Genomic DNA, 22,387 nt, shown 5'->3' on the forward strand with positions numbered 1-22,387 from the left:
CCGTGCTACTTGCGGCTCGCGGCCTCGCCCCTCGTATATCACATTCTCTCGGTGGATTTTCGAACAAAAAGAGAGACTGCTCGCATTCTAGGAAAACCCCTCTTAAATCCCGAGACGTTCATTTGTTCTTGCACGGACAAAACCCGACTAACCGTGAAAGAAAATTGGGGGATCTTGGAGATTAGTAAGTCATAAATTGTTGATCACAGTTTTTTTTACAAACATCCCACAGTTTCCTGGAATTTTAATGAATTCCAGTCCTGGAATAGATCAGTAAAAGGGAAGGCAATGTAATTTTTTAAGTGTAGTCTGTACATTCTAATAGACACTCTTTGTTGAAATTTAATTATATACTACACAACCAACGTTAGAAGAATTGAAGAAAGCGTGCTCCGGGCAGGTAGGACTGAAAGGCGGGCCTGATTGACTTGGTTCTTTTGACTTGGATTGGCTTATGTCGGCTTGACACAAACAGTTTATAGGTTTCTCCGTTTTGAAGATAGTCCAGTTAGGGTGAGGAAATCACCGTAAAAAAAGGGTAAGGGTGATTTCTGGCTTTCGTCTATGTTAATATGACATGAAGCCCGTTTTAAACCTTCTAGTTTAAAAACAATGTCAAACACGATTACTTGTTGTTCTTATCGGGTATATCGTCTAACGATCATTGAAAGGACGTTCATAAAAGGGTTTTAGAAGGCTGTAAAAAAAACCCACATGGATGGAAAATTCATTTCAGTTCTTCGCCTAACAGAAAGAGTTTTGCTTACGAACAAGGGCAGCAGGGAGGGGTGGGTGGCGCAGGGGTGAGATCATTCGCCTACAATTTAAATAACAACAACAACAACGACGACAACAACAACATCTTCAATGACAATTTTGTACCAACGCAAGTCAGTTTTTTGACGCAAGAAAGTGTCGGGATAAGGAGAAGGATCCAAAATTAAAAGTTTTGCTTTTATCATGTACTTTATTTCCACGTAGGTGATTTTTTTGCTTGCATTTTCATTGTTCTTTCACACTCACAACAACGACAAAAAAACTTGTTTTTTTCAGAAAAGTGCAAATTACGTATTCGTAACAATTGAAGAATTCTCTGGCGCCACACTTCAGAATCGGGGCCTTAAACAAGTTTTGGCGGATTGCACCTCTATCAACGTGGATGGTCTCTTTGACGAACGGAAACAAGTGTTAGATTCGCTGGAACAGGAAAAAAAAGGCAATTGACAGATTTGATTTAATTTAAGAATCGTTTATTTAAGGTTGCCTTGTTAAATGTGTCCCTTATTTTTCGTCGCGCTCGTTGAATGAGCTTCTTTAAAGGAATATGAATACATATGTCTCCGGTAATCCTGCAAATGGCGCGGTTAGCATGCAGTAAACTGTAATCGTTTTGGAATTATATACACAAAAATATCAGTTAGGGATACTTGACGAAAAATCAGCCAGGTCACGTTAAAGTTTTGACGCGCTTGCAATGAGACGCACCTTGACAGACGCGACAATACTGAGCCAACGATCATTATCGTTGTATTACCCAATCAGAGCACACGTTTAAAAAAGAAATTGGCTGTCTTTGAAGTAACGTTGCTCAAAACAAAGGTCCGTCCTATACTTCGATAATTCGGGAAACTTTGAAATGAGCGCACCAAGGAACTCAGCTACCCCAGCAGCGAATGTGAGTACAAATCCTCTCCTTTATTTATTGTAGAGAACTTAGAGAAACCGATTTTGAAGCTTTTTGATTTTCTCCGGCACTCACCGATGCAGGCTTAATTATTAAAAGCCCCAACATATTTGGTTGGATTAAAGGAGGAAATGGTCACTTCTACTCATCAGAATGAGTACTGTTTTAGTCATTTTGCTATCAATCGAAACAACAAACGCCAAAACTATTCCGGCTATAAAGTGTCAATTTCGAGTACAGGTCACTGAGTCATGGTAACGACGCAGTCTGTTTTCAGCCTCTTCCTTCACAGTTAAAGCTCAAGCTTAAATTTTAACACATTCAAATTATACAACTTTCCTTTCACAGATCGCAATGCCGGAAGGCCAGGAAATAATCAATCGTGTGTTTATTGGCGGTCTCGCTCGCGACGTAAGTCGAGGGAGTTCTTTTCTTCTTCAATTACTTCTTTGTGGTATATTTCAGCATAGAAAACAATTATTTTGAAATCAATTTGTTTTCCGACAATGCTGGGCTAAGGTTATCCGTATGAGTCATTTAGGTCGTCATTTGAGGCGAGGCATGGAATGTTGCACAAGTTAAGTGGGCTCAGCAGTGTGCCAAATTGGTTCTGAATTTGGTTGACCATGCCAATTGCGCACTGAATTAAATTGACGGATTTCCTACTTATGTCAGATTTCTTTTCCCGTTTTCTTTAACAGCCACCTTGCTCCTTATTAAACCGTCAGTGCGTTTTCGAAAAAGTATTACCTGTTTCTCATAATCCCAAACCCAAATTAAATCCATCCATAATTCGTTACAGTACAGTAATCTCCGCGAGTGGCGTAACCGGAAAGGAACTGAGTCACCCGGCCACTCGCAACGTGGACGATTTTCCCTTCTCGTGCAAACGAAACTTTCAAAGGAAGTGTTTCATTCTTTTGTTTATTCCTTTTTGTGATTATTTTTGTTGCTTTTGCAGACTTCTGAATTGGAGCTCGAAAACTTCTTTTCGAGTTTCGGAGAAGTTGTTGATGTGCGTATTGTATGTGATAGAAAAACGGGACTCAATAAAGGGTAAAGATTTAACATTGTAAATTGCTTTTCGTGTTACTGTAACCTCCAACTTTGATACAAATGCACCCAAAACGCTCTGCACTGGAAAAAAGTCGGGCTTTCCCAAAAATTGAAAACAACTGGAGGTTGCGCTCCGTGATGTGTGAGAAAGACCACACAGGATTCAAACGTGTTTTGCTTGGAAAAGAAGATGAATATAAACTTTTGAAAAACTAGTTTAAAAATGGCCCCTTTTTGGCCAAATGTCTGTGTATCGTTTGAACCTTTCTGTTTCTCGTCGCGATTCAGAAAACTAAAACTCGGATACTCCAAAAAAGAAAAACAAAACATAGATAAAAATAAATAAAGCAGATCGATGCAAACGAACTTATGACGCTTGCCATTTGACAGAACTAAACCGGCCAGACGGGCATTTGAAAGGACTAACTCTACAACGTCTTCAAATTAACACACTTCGAGGATGATATATATACTCCTCCAGAAGAATGCGAGAGATTATCATGTAAATGATCCTTCAAATTGTTGCGTTTTCTTTGCAAACTGACAGTTCTGGCCGGCGAGTTCTGACAAAAGGAAATTAAGCGCCCTCAAGTTAGCGGATATTCAATGAGCTTTATAACTCCGAATTTCAGTTAACCATCATTTTCTTGCTTTTAATGTCGGATTTTGTCCACAGATTAGAAAATTGTAACGTCTTGTATTGAGGTGACAGCGATCAGAGGAAATTGAAGAGGCGGTTTTCATGAACTAGAGTGTTAATTTGATAAAACGAAGATCCGGATCAAAAGTGCCACGTTTTAATGTTTCTTGAAAGCTTTGGATGCAAATGTCATTCAAGGGTTATCTGAAAAGAGATAATCCTTTGAACTTTCAATGCCTTTAATACTTCAAATACCTTGTTAGTGTGTGACCATGATTCAAATCGTCTTAGCAATCTGTCATCTCGGTCTATCTCTTAAAGCACAATACTTATAGCGTTCCAACAATGTGGGATTTTTTTTTCGTTAGTATTAAAAAATAAACTTGATGGACGGGTTTTTAATTTTCATGTGTTATGTTGACATTTGTATTGGTAGGGCTTTTGAGAGACTTGCATATAAGATGTTATCAGGTGGACTGATGGGTCATTCTCATGAAGCATGACAAATCGTGACTACTCAAAGTTTTGTTGTGAATGCACAGACGGCTGTGTTTATTACTGATATCCAGAAAGGGTGACAAACTTTGTCTATGATGAATAAACAGGTTTCAAGTTTTGTGATGTCTAGAATGCCCCACCCCAGAAACTTCACCCTCCCTGATATACTTTTCATATATGCTGCTAATCTTTGGGAAGACAGACTGTATCAGCAGAACAGTGACATCTCATACAGCAAACCTTCGGTTAAATAGTAGCCATTAGTCTCTTTCTGGCTGAAATCCCTTTCAAAAGTTTTTTGCTGTCTAGCTTGCCTCATTTGTTTTCTTACAGTGACATTTCGACCTTTTGTCTTTTCAGTTATGGCTTTGTCACGTTTTCATCTACAGGAGCCAGAGATGAACTGTTAAAAAGGGTAGGGCTTCTATTGATCCTACATTTTAGGGTTTATCAAAAGTCATCAAGCCAGCAAGCCATGGCAACTCTGACTTCCAGTACTCTTGAAACTGGCATTTTCAATTCTTGTCATCTTCCCATTTTGCTGGGTTTGGCCTCTGTGTTTGAGATCAGCACTCAATGTAATTCTTCCTTTTTAGTAGCAAGGAGGAAGGGTGGAGATTTTCAGTAAAGTGGTGAAAATAAAATGACCGTCCCTAGGTAAGGGATTGAAATGTCTTAACCCTCCCCTGGAACTCATCCTAAATTTCTCTGACCCCCCCCCCCCCTCCCCCCAGCTTAATTTCTTGTGACCCTCCCTCTTTTGCTGTCTATTTTTTTCGTGGCCCTCCCTTCTGAAGGGCTCAAAAAACTGTGACCCTCCTCGGTTTTCCAACCCCCTTCCCTCTGATAATTTCTGACAAGTCCCCAACACCATCTTAAACTGAACCTATTCGTGGTCTTCTGCAGTCATGGATAGCCTTTGTTTCTTTCTCTTTGAAGCCCTCATTACTTTGGGATCCCCCACCCCCATCCCTGATCATTCATTTTAATAACCATTCCTTACACATGATTATTATGATTATTTCCAAAGACCTTTGTTGAAGACCCACCTTCAACCGACAGGCATTGCATGCCACGCAACAATTTTCATGTATGAAAATTCTGCCCTAATCTGAAATTCATCCAGTTAACCACGACAATAAGCAATGCAAATTTCCATAACAAAAACAAGTGGTCGAAAAGGCTGTTGGTTGAAGGTGGGCATTTAAGATGTCATTTTATGGGGATCTAAGATTTAAGAGATCCACTCTCATTTTTGTTTCTGTGACCTTACATGCATTTATGCAAGTAATTTAAATGGAATGTCGCCTTTGAATAAATTATACCTCTACCGAATTCAAGTTGTTTTGAAATAACTGTTTTGGTGATTTCAAGTGAATCTAGAAGAAAAGGGTTAAGCCAAAATATGTTTTCATTGACTTCATGCAAGTTTCAACTTGAAAACTTGACAATCATGTAGTTTTCCTAAGGTTTTCAAATCGGCTCTAAACTCTTTCTTTGCATTTTATCATTAAGGAAGGCACAAACAGTATATACACATTAAACTAGTGGTCCAGGAGTAAAAGTATTACCGGTAGTTAAATTGTTGTGAGGCTGCAGAAAAGCATCCTATGGATTTTGTGTGTGTTACTAAGTCCCTCACACTTTTTTACCCAAGAAATAGGATTGATGCCTTAAATATGTAAAAAATGTCTCATTTTAACCTTTAAATTGTAGGGCACTGTTGACTACAAAGGCGGCAGGAAACTTCGCCTTCGGAAAGCCGTCAAAAAGGAGGTATCAGTCTTCTTGCCACTTCTTTTTTAGCTCTCTACAACTATGTTAAATGTGAGCAATATTTCTCAAACTCATTAATAATTCATAACTTGAGTCCACTAATCAACAGCTGTATACCACATCACATGGATGCATTTGGTTACCCAATGAAAAACTAGATGAAAATTGGATATCGTATCCAAATCTTCAAAGATTTGGATACAATATCCAGATGTCTACTAATTCCAGAAAAAATCATGTGACATGAATAAATTAATTATATCCAAGTAACGTCTCACGCAAACAACAAAAATTTGAACGCTTTAAACCGCAAACAATACCATGAAGCGTCCGAGAGGGATATCCACCACCTGACTTATTTTCAACCGCCTGCACGAACTTGGATATCCAGTAGTTTAGACTTTAGCATTCATGTTTTCGATGCTTTCAGTCAACTCTTGCACATCCACACCAATGTCTTCACCTAATGAACAGTCCACCTGGCTCAACAGTTCAAATCTTGAGTGCTGTTTGGTCTTGCCATTCTCGAAAAATCTAAACACCCATTCGTTCTTGTAAACTGTAGATTTCAGAACAGAAATGATAACAAACTTCTTTTCCTTGTCGAAAGTTTTGTCGAAACCTTGAACTTGATTCATCCATGTCGCACAAACAACTGATTATGGTAAACACTAAACTCTCAAATGACACATTCCATCCAAACCGACTTTATCACATATATCTATTGTTTAATTAACCAAATGATTCAACAATGATAAATAACAATAGTTGGCCACTTGTTAAGAAGCAGCTATACCAAAAATTTGTGCTTCCTGCCTCATCGGGGTATCCAGGCACCTCGAAACAATAGAAACACTCGGCCTTCTGCCTTGTGCTGTCATCGGTTTGATGGTGTCTGGATACCCCGATGAAGCATTCGCACTTGTTTTGGATATATTACTTCAAATCATTTTCTACTGGAAACATGCACTGCGTAGGAAGTGTAGAAGACAGAAATTCAGAGATTTCCAAAAGGAGGAAATGAAATTGAAAATGGTTGGAAACATCATGTAGCATTTACAGAACAGGCTAAGAAAAAAGTTATTGTAGATGTTATTCATTGACAAGTGATTAGTACAGTAGGTTACAAATGAGCTGCAGTCTTGTACTGCAATTCAGAAACTCAAGGCATTAAGCTGAGAGCTTGAAAATTTGACGACATAATTATGGCTTATTTAATGTCCGCATTCAGCGTAGTTATGTCTATTGGTTAATGCAGTAGGTGGTACAATTAAAAAAGGTGACACTGTGTAGCACCAAGTTGGCTGCTAAGCCAATCTCGTTAATCAAACAAGTGTTTAACATTCAACTCAAACTACATGTATTTCAATTTTACATTAATGGTTGGAAGTTGTTTCAGTTTTACAAGGACCTAACTGAGATTGCAGTGAGCTAAGCAGTTAAATTATTAATTATTAATTACTTAGTTAATTAATTAATTACAGGTGTAATTGATTTACAGGTGTAATTGATTAACTATATCTAAAATCTAAAATTTAACAATTATTCATATCCATGATCATCTATCTTTAGGCATCTGGCCAGTTTGTACAGTACCACAATGGGGGTACATTGTCTACAGCACAAAATGGAGGTTAGTACTGAACTTACAGAAGAACATAATATATGTATATACTTAAGAAGTAGAATTTTCATATCTTCCTGGTGTCAGCTGAAAATCCAGCATCTGTACAAAGCCTTTGAAATACTTGGACCTCCATATTAACTTAAGATTTCTTAGTTGGTACAAATTTGACATTGTCATGCAAGCAGTTGTATTCAGCCAAACTGTTTGCCTTGTTTTTTGTTGGGAGTCTGGTTCTTGTTCAGGAGGGGAAACCAAAGTATTTCTTGGAGCAGAGAATCCCGAGAACCTTTAACAAACTCAACCCTTGGACACACTGGGGAAACTGCCCCAACATTGCTGACTTCAACTCTGGGTTCTACAAGGTCAACCTTTTTTGATCTAAACAATATAATTTTGTCGCCATCTTCATTTCGCTCACATTTTTGCTTAATTGGAAAGATCGTTTCTATGACAATGTAAGCTATCTATAAAAAAATTGTCTTAACCCTTTTTCTTATAGTATTGAATTGCTGGTCCAGGACTAATAAATAAACAATGGCTTGATTCAATCCTTCATTCTGAAAGTGCCATACATACTTCAATCCCATCAGCGTTTGCTATTAACTACCCTCAGCACAGTCAAGTAGTCCAGGAATTCAAACATCCTATACATTTGGGTTATTGTGTGAGAGCAACAGTTTTTAATTGCAAGAAAAAGAAATCATTTCAGTGTACTGAGTGTGTAGGTAACCAGGTGTAGACCATTTAAATCTGTCTTGCAGTTTAACTAACAGAGGTAATATTTCTGTCCCAGGTGTCGTTGCTAACCAGATAGTACTTATTCCATTAGAACCCAGTTGTACATACAACAATCATGTGCAGGTAAAATGAAATGTCATTTTGGAGTTGCATGGAAACATGAACATGTTGTGTTTTGAGCTTAAGGAGGCTCAAAAGGGTTTTCAGCTGAGCATGTGCGCGTATATATACGTATATGTTGTTATATGTTGATTTTAAGGCTCTAAGAAATACCTTATATCGTTGCCATGGTAACAGTGTTTTGGAGGAAAATTTGATGTGAGAAATCTATGATGGGTACGTAATACCCTGGCCAAATTTCATCTTGACATGACTACCCTAACTATATCTAAGAACAGAATATGTTTATTTGTGTGAAAAAAGATGAAACTATTTTGAGCCCCCTTAGAGACTACCTTTAATTGGTTCATATCGGTGTTGACAGGACTGCTAAGTGTGCTAATGGTCTCAATTAACATGGTTCTTACTCCACAGAGCATTGAGCTTCATGTGCATGGAAATAATATTGTTGTAAATTTACTTAATTAATCAGTTTATCTGTTTGAGCATAGTTAGTGTTTTTACTAACACCATTAATTATTATAACCCTAATTTCTTCCCCAAAGAGTATCCCAAGGATGGGATTAAGTATGAAGGGCTTAAAACTTAGCAAAGCAGGGTAATTTTGATCCCAAGTACTTGGAAATGGAACTTGTACAGTTCTGTTGCCTAGACAATTAAGGCAATATTCTCGTCACGTCAGCTGTTTTTAATACTGACAACATTTTACTGGCAACTTAAATTTCCTACAACTATTTGATATCAGAGGGCCATGTGCCATTGAGCAGTAAACTGCAACTACTAATTTCAAACTCATCTTTCAACAGTCTTTCTAAGAAAACTATCATTTTTTCCCTAGCAAATACCACAATATTATGTTCCTACTCACCCATACAGTTATGTACAGGTAGGAAGTACCGATTTTTGTCAATTGTTAAAAATGTGAGGAAAATTGGAGCTCAAGTTATCAGTATAACTGCGGTGTGCAAGGATTATTTGAAGCTTTGTGAGGTGATACAAAGAAAGGAACGACGTTTATAATTCCAGCGAAGAACCCAACTCAAAGAAAGCAACGTTTCCCAAGGGTAGTAGCTTAAGGGTTGAATTCACAACCAAGACAATCTGGTATAATGCTTCCCACTAGCACACACAAAGAACACAAACCAATTTTAACTATTGTTATAGGTATTGTTTGGAAGTGCATTGTTTCATATTCCCATTTTTCATGATATGGACTACCATGCTGTTCTTCCATCTGCCTGCAAATCCTCACCACCCTAAGATTGCCCTAAATTTATGCCAACAACCCACCTATTCACTGGCTCACTTCTGGTTACTGGATTTTTTTTCTTTAGCAACCTGCTACTCAATACTACACTACAGCTTACATCTTCTAAAAAGGCAGGTATTGACTATTGCATGAAGGTATTTCTTCTTTTTATGAAGAGATAATTATCATCAAAAGAAAACCTATAAGTTAGTGTTTGTCTAAATCACCAGGGTTTATTGTTAGTATGTGAAACCCAATTGAGTGGTTGGCTCTGAGTAAAATAGTATTGGCACAAAATTCTCTTATTGAAGATAGTGAGTTAATCTGAGCAAACATTTTTTATTCTTTGTTTGCAGATTTCCTTTGTTGGACATGAATTCTAGTCAAGAAGTGGGCAAAGTTTTGCAAGTGTGATGTACGTCATACACATTTCACACCCTTGCATGCATGTGATTCCAGTAATCATTGCTGTCTCATAGTTGGTACAAAGTCAAGTCTAACTTTCTGCGAATTCTCCTTAATTGGTTTTCTAGCTATGTGTTAAGAGTGGTTTTCAATTGAGTGTCGAAAGTAATTAGCGAATTGCTTTGGTTTATAATTACTTCACTCAATGATTGGTTCAAAGTTCTCACGCCAATTTTTTAACCAATCAGAAGTGAAACCAAAACTAATCGTTGCTCGCGCGTGCACATTTTCCCGCGCTTTGTGTTGGCTACGTGTAATTTCTTCGAGTTTTGATTGGTTTACCAGATTGTCTCCGTACTTTTTGATTGGTCAAAGTAATTACTTTGGTTTTGGTTTTACGACACTCATTTGAAAACCGCTCTAGTGTAAATAATGTTGGGTTGTGTACAGGAATGCCTTGGTAAAAGATGGCTGAAAAGCAGCAGCTTTGTTTTCCTAGACAAGCACAGTGTTTCTAAACGTGTGAAGATGTGATGAGCAATGGCAAACAAAATTTCTTACTCAACAGAAAGCCTCAATGACAAACAACTGCTAAGTAGCATTTCACTGCCTCTAATTTCTCTCAGTTTTCTGGAGAAGCCTACCCACTTAATGACCTGTAAAAATCTGTGCCATTAAGATCCAGTAAATGTTGAGGCTTTCTGATTCTGGGTGTGTAAAAGAACAATGTATTTTCTTGGTAGGAAAACTGAATTATAAGCATTCTGAAAAATGACTCTTGAAGGATTGACAAGTTTCCTTGGCTTCAAGGCAATGATATTTGTTCAATTGTTAGTGAAATGTGGGGACTGTCCATAACACAAAGTGGCGACCCAGTATGTTAGTAAAATATTAATAGCAGCTGTACTAATCTTGCCATTTGAGAGCTGTATATAATGCTTGCTGTGTCTCTCTTACAATGGATCACTCAGGATTTGTAGCTTTAATTTACCTGTTCATTCTAGGCCAACAATCTATTATCTTAGAAGAATTTTCCAGAGATCTCTGAATGAGCTATAAATTTGATTATTTTGATTGGTTGTGTAACTTTTTTATTTCGAATTTAGTGACTTTCAAATAAAGTAAAATAAGAGTAAAGAGCGAACTTGCAATGAACATAATTTATGACTTTGTCAGGAACATGTCATTGTTAAGTAGTGTTTGGTCAGGGGAGTGATTCATGTGCATTGTTGCTTGACTGTATAATTACCAAATTCATTCTCTACTTATCAGGGTCGTTCTGAGGCACAACTGTTAATTCCAACAAGCAAGGTTCTTTTAAAAAGATAGAACATTCACCTCACATTTAAACCTAAGCAAAGTTGTTTGAGACAGGTATCATTATTTTTGTTTACTTTAGTTTGAAAGTCAGCATACCCTCCTTCGATCTTCCTGAAAAATATCCCCGTTTTTTCGTGGAAGATCTTGAGTGTCACTCCATAGTTTTTGATAGCGCTTGTAATAGCTTGTATTGTCGCCATATATTCTTAGAATATTTTTTATAAATTGTGGCCTTTGCGCTTAATATATGCTTCCAGTATTTTAATTACAATTTTAAATAAAACTATTTTTGATGTATAGCAAACTTCTTCACTTCTAGCAAAAGTAAGCTTTAGTGTCATCCCCCCTCTTTCCCTCCCCCCCCCCCCCCTACCCCCGCCAAAAAAAAACGTAATAATTTGGGTTTCATGAGATTGTCCACAGCCAAATGTTTTTATCAACTACAATCAGTTTGACTCTTTAGGCGATACTCCTACCTTCCAGCAGTCATCTTTAACACATTTGCTGTTTATGATCGTCATGAGAAAGACCATGAGAAAACTATTGTAGCTTCGTGCATTATTAACCACTGACCAAAATGACTGTAGATTTTGATCCCTACCCTTTCGACAGAGCTGAAAAACGACTGCGCAAGTCACTGATCCCGCGGCACGAAACGCAGGCTCAAGGGCGCGCTCATTCAAAAAGACTATCTGTTCGCCGGAAAATGACAGCCGTTGATTAAATCAAAAAAATAAGGTCGCTGTTTGAAAGATAAGGATTTTGTCACAATTTTTGACGAGTTTTGATGTTTTTCCAAAAATTGAAGGGGTGTACAAATTGTGTAAAAATTGTTTTCGCGTGGTAAATGCACCTTTCGTGTGACTATACGGTGAATGGAGGTAACGAACGCTGCAATGCTTACTTTTTTGACAGTGTTGGCTTTTGTCGCAAGTTTCTCGAACGGTTTTTGCAAGTTCTTGGTTTTCTGGGAGGACCAGAAATTCCCTTAAACCCTGTTTTGGCGATGTTCTGCCGGTGGAATTGGTGAGAGCTTCGAACTTACCGGTGGAGACTAGTTCGTCGAGTGGTTGCGATACAGGACAATGCCTCTTTGTCTGTGTCGGTAAAGAGACATTGAAAAACCTTATGACGTTCCAGATACTCTCTATAATACTCTGAACAATAAAGGAAGACAACTGGTGAATTATAGACCGGGTGGTGAATGGTGACACGCTTACAAAAGATATTTTGGCAAGCATGCTTAAAGCGATATTAAAATGGAGTATGCAAAGATGCAAGAACTCAGGCAAATTGACCTCCACGTTTCTCCAAATTTTAATACGAATTTATAATTATCATGAAAGCAAAATACATCTTTCGCTCTTTACACAGCATTTTTCGTTAAGTTTATAGAAGAGCGATGAAAGCCAGCCCCAACAGAAACTGAGATAAACCGGTGAAAAGATTGTACACTGTATGATACACAGAGAGCAGGCAAAAAAGTGCTTCATCCTGGAAAGCCCACTTACTGACATTAAACAGCTCAGAGAAAATTAATTTGCGCCTGATTTGCTTGTCTTTTAAAATAAAAATTCATCAGATCCTAACCTGATCAAGAGACGTCATTAATGTTATTTTTCTTTCAGAAAGTAAATCCTTTTTTCCATATTTAACAATTGACAAGAAACTACAAAAATTTTACAAGGATCAGTTCAGACAACACAGTGCATATTGCAAAACTGATCTAAACTTGAGACATTTCACACATGCATGCTACATTGTACTTGATGGGTTTGAACAAAATCTTTGGAGCATAGACAACTAGGAAACATCCCTGAAAGGGGCATTCCACAAAATTAACATTTTCAGCTGTATAGCAAGAAGTTCACTCTAGCATTATCTGCCGACTGGCGTAGGTGGTATTATCCTAAAAAGATGATTGTATATTAAGTAGATGGAATCTAGTCATCAGTATAATACACATATGCAAGGGCTATTCCATGTGGGTTCCAATGCTCAAGAAGATGTTTGTTTTTTATTTTAATTTTTTCTCTGACAACTTGTCATTGAATGTGTTTGAAGGTGTTCTGGGTTTCGACGTCACTACATGTATCTGAAGCATTACTGGGTTGGCAACTCATCAGATCAAAAGCATTCGCAAAGTTTGCGTGCAGGTGCAAACAACATGCATTTGTGATGTTTTTGCTTGAATATGTTGTCCCCATTTTTTTTTGTAAGTACAACATTTAAAAAAGTGGCATCTTAAAGCTCTGTGATGGTCCAAAAAGTTCATAACTGAAAAAAAGTTAAGGACTGGTATTCAGTTCTAAGAAGAAACTGAAAAGTTTGACAATGTGAAGAGTACTAAAGAAACTGCTTAAAACTCAACAGCATTGTCTGGATTTCTCAGTGACTTTATCCAGTCTTTTGTTCCACACTAGCAACATGAACAAAGTGAACTCAATAAGATTATTGTGGTTTATTGCTGAGAAAAAAAGGCTGAATTTCTTCTCGCTCCTTTTAGAGCTAATATTTCACAAAACTGCCGCAAATAATACCAGGTGGATCCATCTCCCTAAGGACAAAAAACGAAAATGAATGTTATTGTCCATGAGATGCATATTACAATGCTATAATCTACAACATCATAATGATATTATTATTTTCCTAGACACAGGAAACTGCACATATCAGTTTTTATGGGGGCTGTGAAAATTAGTACAAAAAGTCATTCTTATTACACAACCAAGACAAAGAAAACATGATGAGCTAACCATATAAACATACTATAAACCACACATAAACCAATGACCCTTAACTGTTTGCCTTAACACATGTCTTAAATTTTTTGAGTCTAACCTTAATTTTGCCTTGGACGTTGGGTTGAACATAGATTTGCAAATAATGGCCAGTCAATGGGGAAAGAAAAATACCATCTTCCAAGTTTTGACATAGTTGTTGACACCAAGTGTGTTGCATTATTACAATAATGATAGATCATTATTATTTGGCGATTGTGGAAGCTAGACTACAATTAAGTCACTCGGGTGCCACTTTGAAGCAGTATTTCCCTGTCAATAATCCTAGGATTAACAGGAAGCAGAGCCTGGACTTTGTACTTTTATTTAACAAATTGTTCTTTTCCTAATATATCGGTGTTCCATTAATTAACAGGCCAACAGTCTCCCGAACATGGGTGTATCAGTTGATTGCACAGGGTATTTTGGTGGGCAAGTATTTATGATTCTGTAATCAAGCCTCACTATGGCAATAAATTAAACAATGTTATTGATCACACTACTGTGCAACTAGAACTTCTTCTGAGTGTAATCTCAGAGGCCAGTCTTGCAACCAATTTACCTTTTCATTGAAGAAATGCCCTGAGACAGGGACAAAGACCTTCAATATTTTCTGTGTAGTTCTGGCCAGTACTTGTGTTCATTCCAACTTCACAAGTTGGCAAGGTGTTTTCTTTTAGACAGCTGCCTTTATGGGGGCAGTCAGGAGGTTAAGTGGCTATTGCAGAGTGGCAGCACTCTAAATGAACTGCTGCCTTGGTTCAAGGAGAAGGTTGACAACTTTCAAATAATGCTCTTAGAACATGTTACGTTTAATTAACGCATTGTAAATACATGTATGATTGATTGTAAAGGTGATTTCAGAAAACCCTGCCCAAATTATCTTGTTGATGAAAACTGTAGAGATTGCATGGGCAATACCCTAGTGTGCAAACTGAACCAAACGTTGTGAACACTTCATGCTTCAAAAACAAATATGGAACACTCACCGTAGCCTCGGTTAGTTTCTGCAGCGCATATTCCCAAACAAATTTAACTGGGTTTGGATCTCAAGGCCCAAAAATTCCACACAAATATATTACACAGATCTGATGTGTCTCCTTAAATTAAATCACCACGATCTCACTTCCAAAATTCACACCGTCAAGAGTTATAAAGTGACACAGGCAGAAGACGAGATCAAACGATCGAAATGGACACTTCGCGTCTCATGCCATTCTCGTACCCAGAGCTGCGATCCTCTTGGCCAGCGCCACGGATCGAGAGCTCTGGCCAGGGACAGAGCGCAAAAACCGCTAGACATGCGCACTAGAATCACACTTGTGTTGCCGCCATTCCATTTTCAAAATGGCGGACGACAAATCAAAATCCACCACGTCATTGTGGAGGCTGTCACGCCGCTGGCGTTTCTCTGAGAAAATTTGCAAAAAGATGATCTGAATCTGCCATCATTCAACGATGCTTCAGAGCCGTCAGGGAAGAGATCGGACCAAAACCAGCTCGCCTAAAGCAATAGAGTTTTTGACGAGCTTCGAAGCTTCATTTGACGTTCGTTGTTTAGAGTTTTGCGTTTCTTAAGGTGGTCGGTTACTCTTTAAGCTCAGAACAGAAATATGTTGGAGGTAAATTATTTTCGCGAAACATATCAAATATGACTTTTTTTTCGTTGATATGAAAATTTTTGAGAGGTGTTTGAAGGTGGAATTCCGATTTCATACACCAAGAGAGACTTTTTCAAATCGAAGTTTGAAGAGAAGCAGGTTTTTTTACCGCTAGTGTTCGTCTTCACAGTTGTAACTGGTTTTACACAGAAAAGCGAAGTCCAGTGCCTTAGACTTTCACGCCACTCGATATAGTTTGTGAGGTTTTGGGGTCGTAAGTTGTCCTGAAATGCATATAGCGTACATGTATGTTTTTAACGTCGAGTTAATATCTTGTCGACATTGTTCATGTAATACAATGTAAGTTTTCTCGCTTTATAAGCCAAGGCGACAGAGCGGCTGCCTGTTATATTAAACAGCGGCAAATATTGACAACAAACCCTGTTATTTTCTTCCCTTTAACAACGTTCATTGCTATGTTTTCTGTAACTAAAAATAAAATATGTCAACTGTCACATCTGACTACCGGGGGATTGTGTGCTTTTTCAAGCTAATGGGACTCTTTGCAAGGGGCGAGTTAAGTTTATTCAACAAAGTAAGCTGCTTTTTCCGTTTAGAGACTGAAAATGTCAGCAAAGGTGCTCTAGTTCAATGTGCAAAGCGCTTTTTTGGGCTTTTGATGCCAGCACAACAGTTCACCACACTAGAAAATTTTTATTCGAGGGCCACTTGCTACTGGCTCACAAAGACTACAGAATTTGCCACATGGATGAATACATTTCACCAATGAAGGTGAGTGATGCAATAACATTACAATAGTTGCAATAATAATCTGCCCTGAATTGAATTTCCCCTACCCCTTAATATAGATTCTACGCCCCCTTCTTTGTCAGTGCCAAAAATCTGCCAAGAGAACTGAAGCACTAAGTTACACAGAATTAGTCAGACAGGTAGAAAACCCTCAAGGATCAAAAGCAGGAGCTGGACATTAGGCAGAGAAAAATCGAGAATGAAAACAAAAACTTTCACAAAGAAACATGAAGTTAAGTATTTGGGTTTAGCTCATTACCACAATGACATACCAATGCCTTTGCAGTACTAACCCCCCCCCCCCCCCCCCTTCACCAAGACACACACACCACTGACAGCAGTACACTGCTTAGCATTATATTGAGTGCCACTAAACATGTTTCATTTCATATTATTATTTACATGCACAGAACAAACTGCATTGAACACGATGCACAACCCCATGAATTTCTCAAATTGCTTTTGGCCTATTATAAGACCTGTGAGAAAAACCACACCAAAAAGTTAGCTCACTATAATAAGGTAAAACAGATATCATTTTCATAATGGTTATGATTTACAATGTAGCTGTGTCACCGAACACCCAAGGTCAATAATTTTGCTATTATCCCAACAGTAAACACTTAATGACTGGTCCCGAGGGAAACAGTTCATTTTGTTTCCCTAAAAATTTCAATGTTCCCCTGAGGCACAGACGAGGGAAACAAAATGAACTGTTTCCTGAGAGACCAGTCATTAAGTGATTTGTTATATAGCACAAATAGGAAAACATGCAATGGGAACAGCAACGGTGGTCGTTGGTCAATATTTGCGGGCAACAGTGCACTGTTACCCTCTGACGTCATAGATTTTGCACTGTTGCCCACTCAGAGACTTTTGAACGACAAAAGTGTTTTTGTTAGATGTCACGTGACCTTGAAGTAACCAATGAGAGCATGCGCTGCTGGGGGCAAAAACAGTTATATAACAAAAATAATTATTATTCAACATAACACACTTTTGCTGGAAAAACAAGATCAGCAACACAAATCAAATGTTGAATTGAGAGAAGAAAATGTCATGCTTCACAAAAAAGGACAAAGTTATAGAGACAACACAGTTTTCAAGAAAAATATTGGACTGACATAAAAATTAATACCATGCAAATGTAACCCTGTGAAAAAGCACCCCAAATGCCTAAATAATTTTCCAATATAGGTTTTAGTCAGAATAAACTTTTCCTTATCACAGACTAAATTCTTATGGTCGTTAATTTTCTTTCTAGTGCAAATAATATTGAACAAAACAATTAAATAGTGTATTGTAATAATCAACTGATGTATGTTTAGTATTTTTTCCTTTCATTTTCCCAAATTTGTTCTCCACCTATATATATCTGTTTGGGTCAAGTTAGCAGAAAATTGGGGAATCCACTCAAAAGAGACACTTGTAATACCACTGGCAGTACTAAATCCTAACATTACTCAACAACAATGACATTATTATTTGTGTTCCTTTAATATATGTTTTACAACTAAAGGAGACACTGCATTTAGCGCTCTTGTGCACCATACAATTTCACAAGTCACTAGTCAACCACTAAACAAAAGGAGGAAAGAACTTATATGATCCAGACAAAATGGGAAATTTTGGTGGTGAACATTCTCCAGACCTTTTTGAGAATATCTTCCATGCCACAATGTATTTACAATTATAATGAAAAGGGTTTTCCATGAACCAAGAAAGCTAATCTGCAGAGAGTAAAAGTAGGTTGCTGTACTACTGCACAACTTCAGTTTCTTCATAAATCAGGTATGGCTACCATTTCCTACAAACAAAAACAATGATAAAACCATTACACAGAAAGTGAATAATGACACAGTAAGCACAAGGGGAAAGATAATACCTTACGTTATTAAATTTTGAACCACGGATACTGTGTTTTTCGCTTTCTGATTGGTTCACTCACTCTCAGTTAACAGCTCTTATACAGTATGACATTTTCCCAAATTTGTTCTCCACCTATATATATCTGTTTGGGTCAAGTTAGCAGAAAATTGGGGAATCCACTCAAAAGAGACACTTGTAATACCACTGGCAGTACTAAATCCTAACATTACTCAACAACAATGACATTATTATTTGTGTTCCTTTAATATATGTTTTACAACTAAAGGAGACACTGCATTTAGCGCTCTTGTGCACCATACAATTTCACAAGTCACTAGTCAACCACTAAACAAAAGGAGGAAAGAACTTATATGATCCAGACAAAATGGGAAATTTTGGTGGTGAACATTCTCCAGACCTTTTTGAGAATATCTTCCATGCCACAATGTATTTACAATTATAATGAAAAGGGTTTTCCATGAACCAAGAAAGCTAATCTGCAGAGAGTAAAAGTAGGTTGCTGTACTACTGCACAACTTCAGTTTCTTCATAAATCAGGTATGGCTACCATTTCCTACAAACAAAAACAATGATAAAACCATTACACAGAAAGTGAATAATGACACAGTAAGCACAAGGGGAAAGATAATACCTTACGTTATTAAATTTTGAACCACGGATACTGTGTTTTTCGCTTTCTGATTGGTTCACTCACTCTCAGTTAACAGCTCTTATACAGTATGACATAATATGGAAACTGATTGCGCCAAGTGTTACCACGCTGGAAACTGATTGGCTTTAAATCTGTCCAAGTGTTAAGAATCAAATGAAAATTTAATAAAACAATAATTAATGGATATGATTGAGTTGTTGATCTCATATCAACATGCACTCATGGAATTATAATATTATTGTTCATTATTGTCTTGTGCTATGGGAATTATATGCTTATTAGTATAATTACTGAAAGTTCTCTGCGCTGATTGCTTGTCATTGAGATGATTATTATTACGTGATAATCACCCAAGCAGTTTTTCAAAATAGCCACAAGCTGTTTTGTTCAGGTGACAGACGAATAAATTAATTGTTTTAAAGCAAATGTGTATTAATCAAATAATCAACTATGTAATAGTCGATTTGCATGATGGCATCATTTACTAAGAAATTGAGTTGCTTCTATTGTCAGGCAAATTTAAATTATTGTTTCCGATATTCCCTCAGACTTTATGAATGTTGGTGAATAAAAACCTCAACTTCATCTCGGTTTTTATTAACCGATATTCACCTTGCCTTCGGCGAAACAATAAGTAAAGTCTCTGCTTACGAGCCAGAAGGCTCATCAGGCCGGCGCTTATCTCCGGTTTCTGTAGCATGAAGCGACTAGGAGTATTTATACTCCCCCCTGGATGGGATGCTAGTCCATCGCAGGGTTACCCCCAGCATTACGCCGGTACCCATTTATACACCTGGGTGGAGAGAGGCACCGTGAGAGTAAAGTGTCTTGCCCAAGAACACAACACAATGTCCCCGGCCAGGCCCCGAACCCAGACCACTCGATCCGGTGTCGAGCACACTAACCATGAGGCCACCGCGCCTCTCACAGGCGAAACAATAATTGTTAATAATTATTATTTGGTGTTCACACTAATTTTTAGTGTTAAACAACTTTCAGTCAGGGGTACGCATCTAACTAAAGCTGTAAGGCTTATTATCATTATTATTATTATTATTATTATTATTATTATTATTATTGTATAATGTACCTGAAGTGTTTGCATGCTTCCAAAGCTTTGCTGCACATGTGTTTTTGTAGCCGTTTTGCAAACTTATAAATGTGAAAAAGTTGACCAATATGGTTAATCTGTTACAGTAATGTACTTTTCTGGGCTGTTCCACAACTGATGAGGACAACAATATTGCCAAACACTGAGTGGAAGACGCTTTGATGCAGATTTCCTGGAATGGTTTCTGCAAAAATATTTGCGAGGAACAGCAGCAAAAACCTCGCACAAATCGATGGCATTTAACAGTCAAGGTTACGTGACGTGGAAATTGTAAATCCCAGGTGTTAAGAAATTCAACTTTGTGGCTGAAGTTCACTCACAGTTCATCTACAGCAAGAAACCCAGTGGACGATTTTATACGATCAAAGTTGTATGACCGCGTTACGTTACAGTCTTCAATAACAACGGCCAGCCAAACTTATTTTCAAGACCAAGTTGCTCCTGTAGTTCCCGAGAACAAAGAAGAATTTCGTTGCCAGTTCGCTGGTTTCTGTAAGATTTTTAAATAATCTGGGGGCAGACCAACACCCCATGTCAAGAAAATTCACAGTAGCCAAAACCAACAAAATGATACAAGAGGACGCATTGCTACTTGATCATAACATGCAGACTTGCGAAGTAATCAATCGTGTGTCCTCAACCGTTGATTTGGAATCGCTGAGTGTTCTCTCCGACCTTAAAAAAAAAATTCCTCTGGCACCCAGGGTATGAGTCGTCTAACTTTCCACAAAATTTGACAAATGCTAGAGTGTTCTTCTCCACTTAGATCGATCACTGTCTCCATCACTTCGAATCTTTAGAGTTTGCGCAGGCGCAGTTACGCGAAAAAAGCCATTTTACGTCATTATTCTCTAGCCAATCAGCGGTTTTTGCGCTCTGTCCTGGCCAGGGCCAATTTGCAGTCCGCGAATCGCGGACTTCCGGTCAACTGCGCAGCCGCAAGTTTTAGAGAACGTGTGGAGCGAAAATGGCTGACCAAAGGACGAGGACGATTGATATGTTTCACGAAGCTTTGAATTTTGGCTTGCAGCTTTTAGGTGCCGGCGATCTTCAGTTGAAGGAAAAGCAGTACGAAGTTCTTAAGTCTGTGGTTATTGATAACAAAGATGTGTTGGCAGTTCTGCCAACTGGCTACGGCAAATCGTTAATTTATCAGCTGCTTGCACCCATTTACAATTTCATGGACTTCGCTGGATCACCAGGAGACAAAAAGTCGACGGTTATTGTAATTTCTCCACTAAACGCCCTGATTGGTGACCAAATTGAATAGTCGAGAAGAAGAAGAAGAAGTATAAGGTCTAAGATTATATACGGATTACTTCTTTGTACAGCAGGGGACACCGAGCATGACAATCGGTGGTTCTGCTATGTTGACATTATGTTTTAAAGTTATCGTTAAAGATGAATAAAACACTGGAGTCTATCTAAGCGCCATGTCCTTGCTTTGACTGCATCTCGTAGATCACTGTCCTGCATAACTATTTCTCCTATTTGCAGGGTTCGTACGGGTCCTGGAAAACCTGGAAAGTCCTGGAATTTTATTATGGCATTTTCCAGGACTGGAAAGTCCTGGAAAAATGGCACTGGTCCTGGAAAGTTCTGGAAATCTGTTAAACTCAACTAAAAAATATGAAGTGTATGGAAGACAGTAAGGAGAATTAACATTGAGATCTTGTGAGTGTAGGAATTAATGTGAATTTTGGAGCCTTGAAAAATCAATCTGAGTTCTAGAAAAGTCCTGGAAAAGTCCTGGAAACTTGTTTCTGAAAAAGGGTACGAACCCTGTATTTGGTGAGATGTTGACCCAGTAGCAATTATTGTGGCGAGCATTTTAACAGTGTTTCTGTCTAAACAAGGCTTATCCTTGGTCTTTAAAAACAAAACAAAAAAGGAAGAAAAAGAAAGTACTCCTTAGGTGATAAATTATGATAATAACAATAATTATTTTAAAAGTAAGCTCAGACTAGAGGATAGCTCAACCAGTGACCTCAAAGATAAAGTACATTACATTTTGTAGAGCATATTTATAATAACTAAATCACATATTTAACTCATAAGAAGTGGCAAAGACAGTATTGATATTATTAATATACGTTAGCTAGTATTTGCCAAATGATGAATCATGACTTTAACAAATTGATATGATTCTGCCAGTCTGCAGATCCCTGTAAGCTTTTGCTTTCAAATGATCCAGAAATATTTGCCAGTTAAGGCATTTAAAATAAAATGCTGCAGGTACAAAACACAGATCACAGGTCAAAGGTCATTGTTTTTGCAGTTCTGGACACTGATTGCAAGCTTAAGTGGGCTGTTAGCATTTAAAGGATTGTCCCAGCCATGTTAATGTTTTTAAAAAGAATAATTTGCCACCTCTTAAAACATACATGAACAGTATGCAACAGAAAGAATTGTAATTACCTGTTACTGGAA

The 22,387-nt window shown here is 37.8% G+C and overlaps 1 protein-coding gene and 2 long non-coding RNA genes across 3 annotated transcripts; 1 reads left to right on the forward strand and 2 right to left on the reverse strand.

The window, feature by feature from the left end:
- The first annotated feature begins 1,460 nt into the window (after positions 1-1,460).
- Positions 1,461-11,391, forward strand: LOC138000553 (uncharacterized). The gene is made up of 10 exons (XM_068847047.1): positions 1,461-1,675; positions 2,033-2,095; positions 2,646-2,740; positions 4,239-4,293; positions 5,595-5,654; positions 7,227-7,287; positions 8,075-8,142; positions 8,978-9,025; positions 9,474-9,519; positions 9,745-11,391. Exons 1-9 carry the CDS (start codon positions 1,637-1,639, stop codon positions 9,513-9,515), a joined length of 531 nt encoding a protein of 176 aa, XP_068703148.1. The 5' UTR covers positions 1,461-1,636; the 3' UTR covers positions 9,516-9,519; positions 9,745-11,391.
- Positions 11,392-13,554: 2,163 nt separating this feature from the next.
- LOC138000554 (uncharacterized) lies at positions 13,555-15,108 on the reverse strand. Its single transcript, XR_011123155.1, has 2 exons — positions 14,883-15,108; positions 13,555-13,670 (listed from the first exon to the last, which is right to left on the reverse strand). It is a non-coding gene; the product is annotated as an uncharacterized lncRNA (long non-coding RNA).
- Positions 15,109-17,263: 2,155 nt separating this feature from the next.
- On the reverse strand, positions 17,264-20,743 carry LOC137999155 (uncharacterized). The gene is made up of 2 exons (XR_011122905.1): positions 19,937-20,743; positions 17,264-18,747 (listed from the first exon to the last, which is right to left on the reverse strand). It is a non-coding gene; the product is annotated as an uncharacterized lncRNA (long non-coding RNA).
- Positions 20,744-22,387: the final 1,644 nt, after the last annotated feature.

Source organism: Montipora foliosa, chromosome 4 (genome assembly GCF_036669935.1).
Source record: "Montipora foliosa isolate CH-2021 chromosome 4, ASM3666993v2, whole genome shotgun sequence".
NCBI lineage: Eukaryota > Metazoa > Cnidaria > Anthozoa > Scleractinia > Acroporidae > Montipora > Montipora foliosa.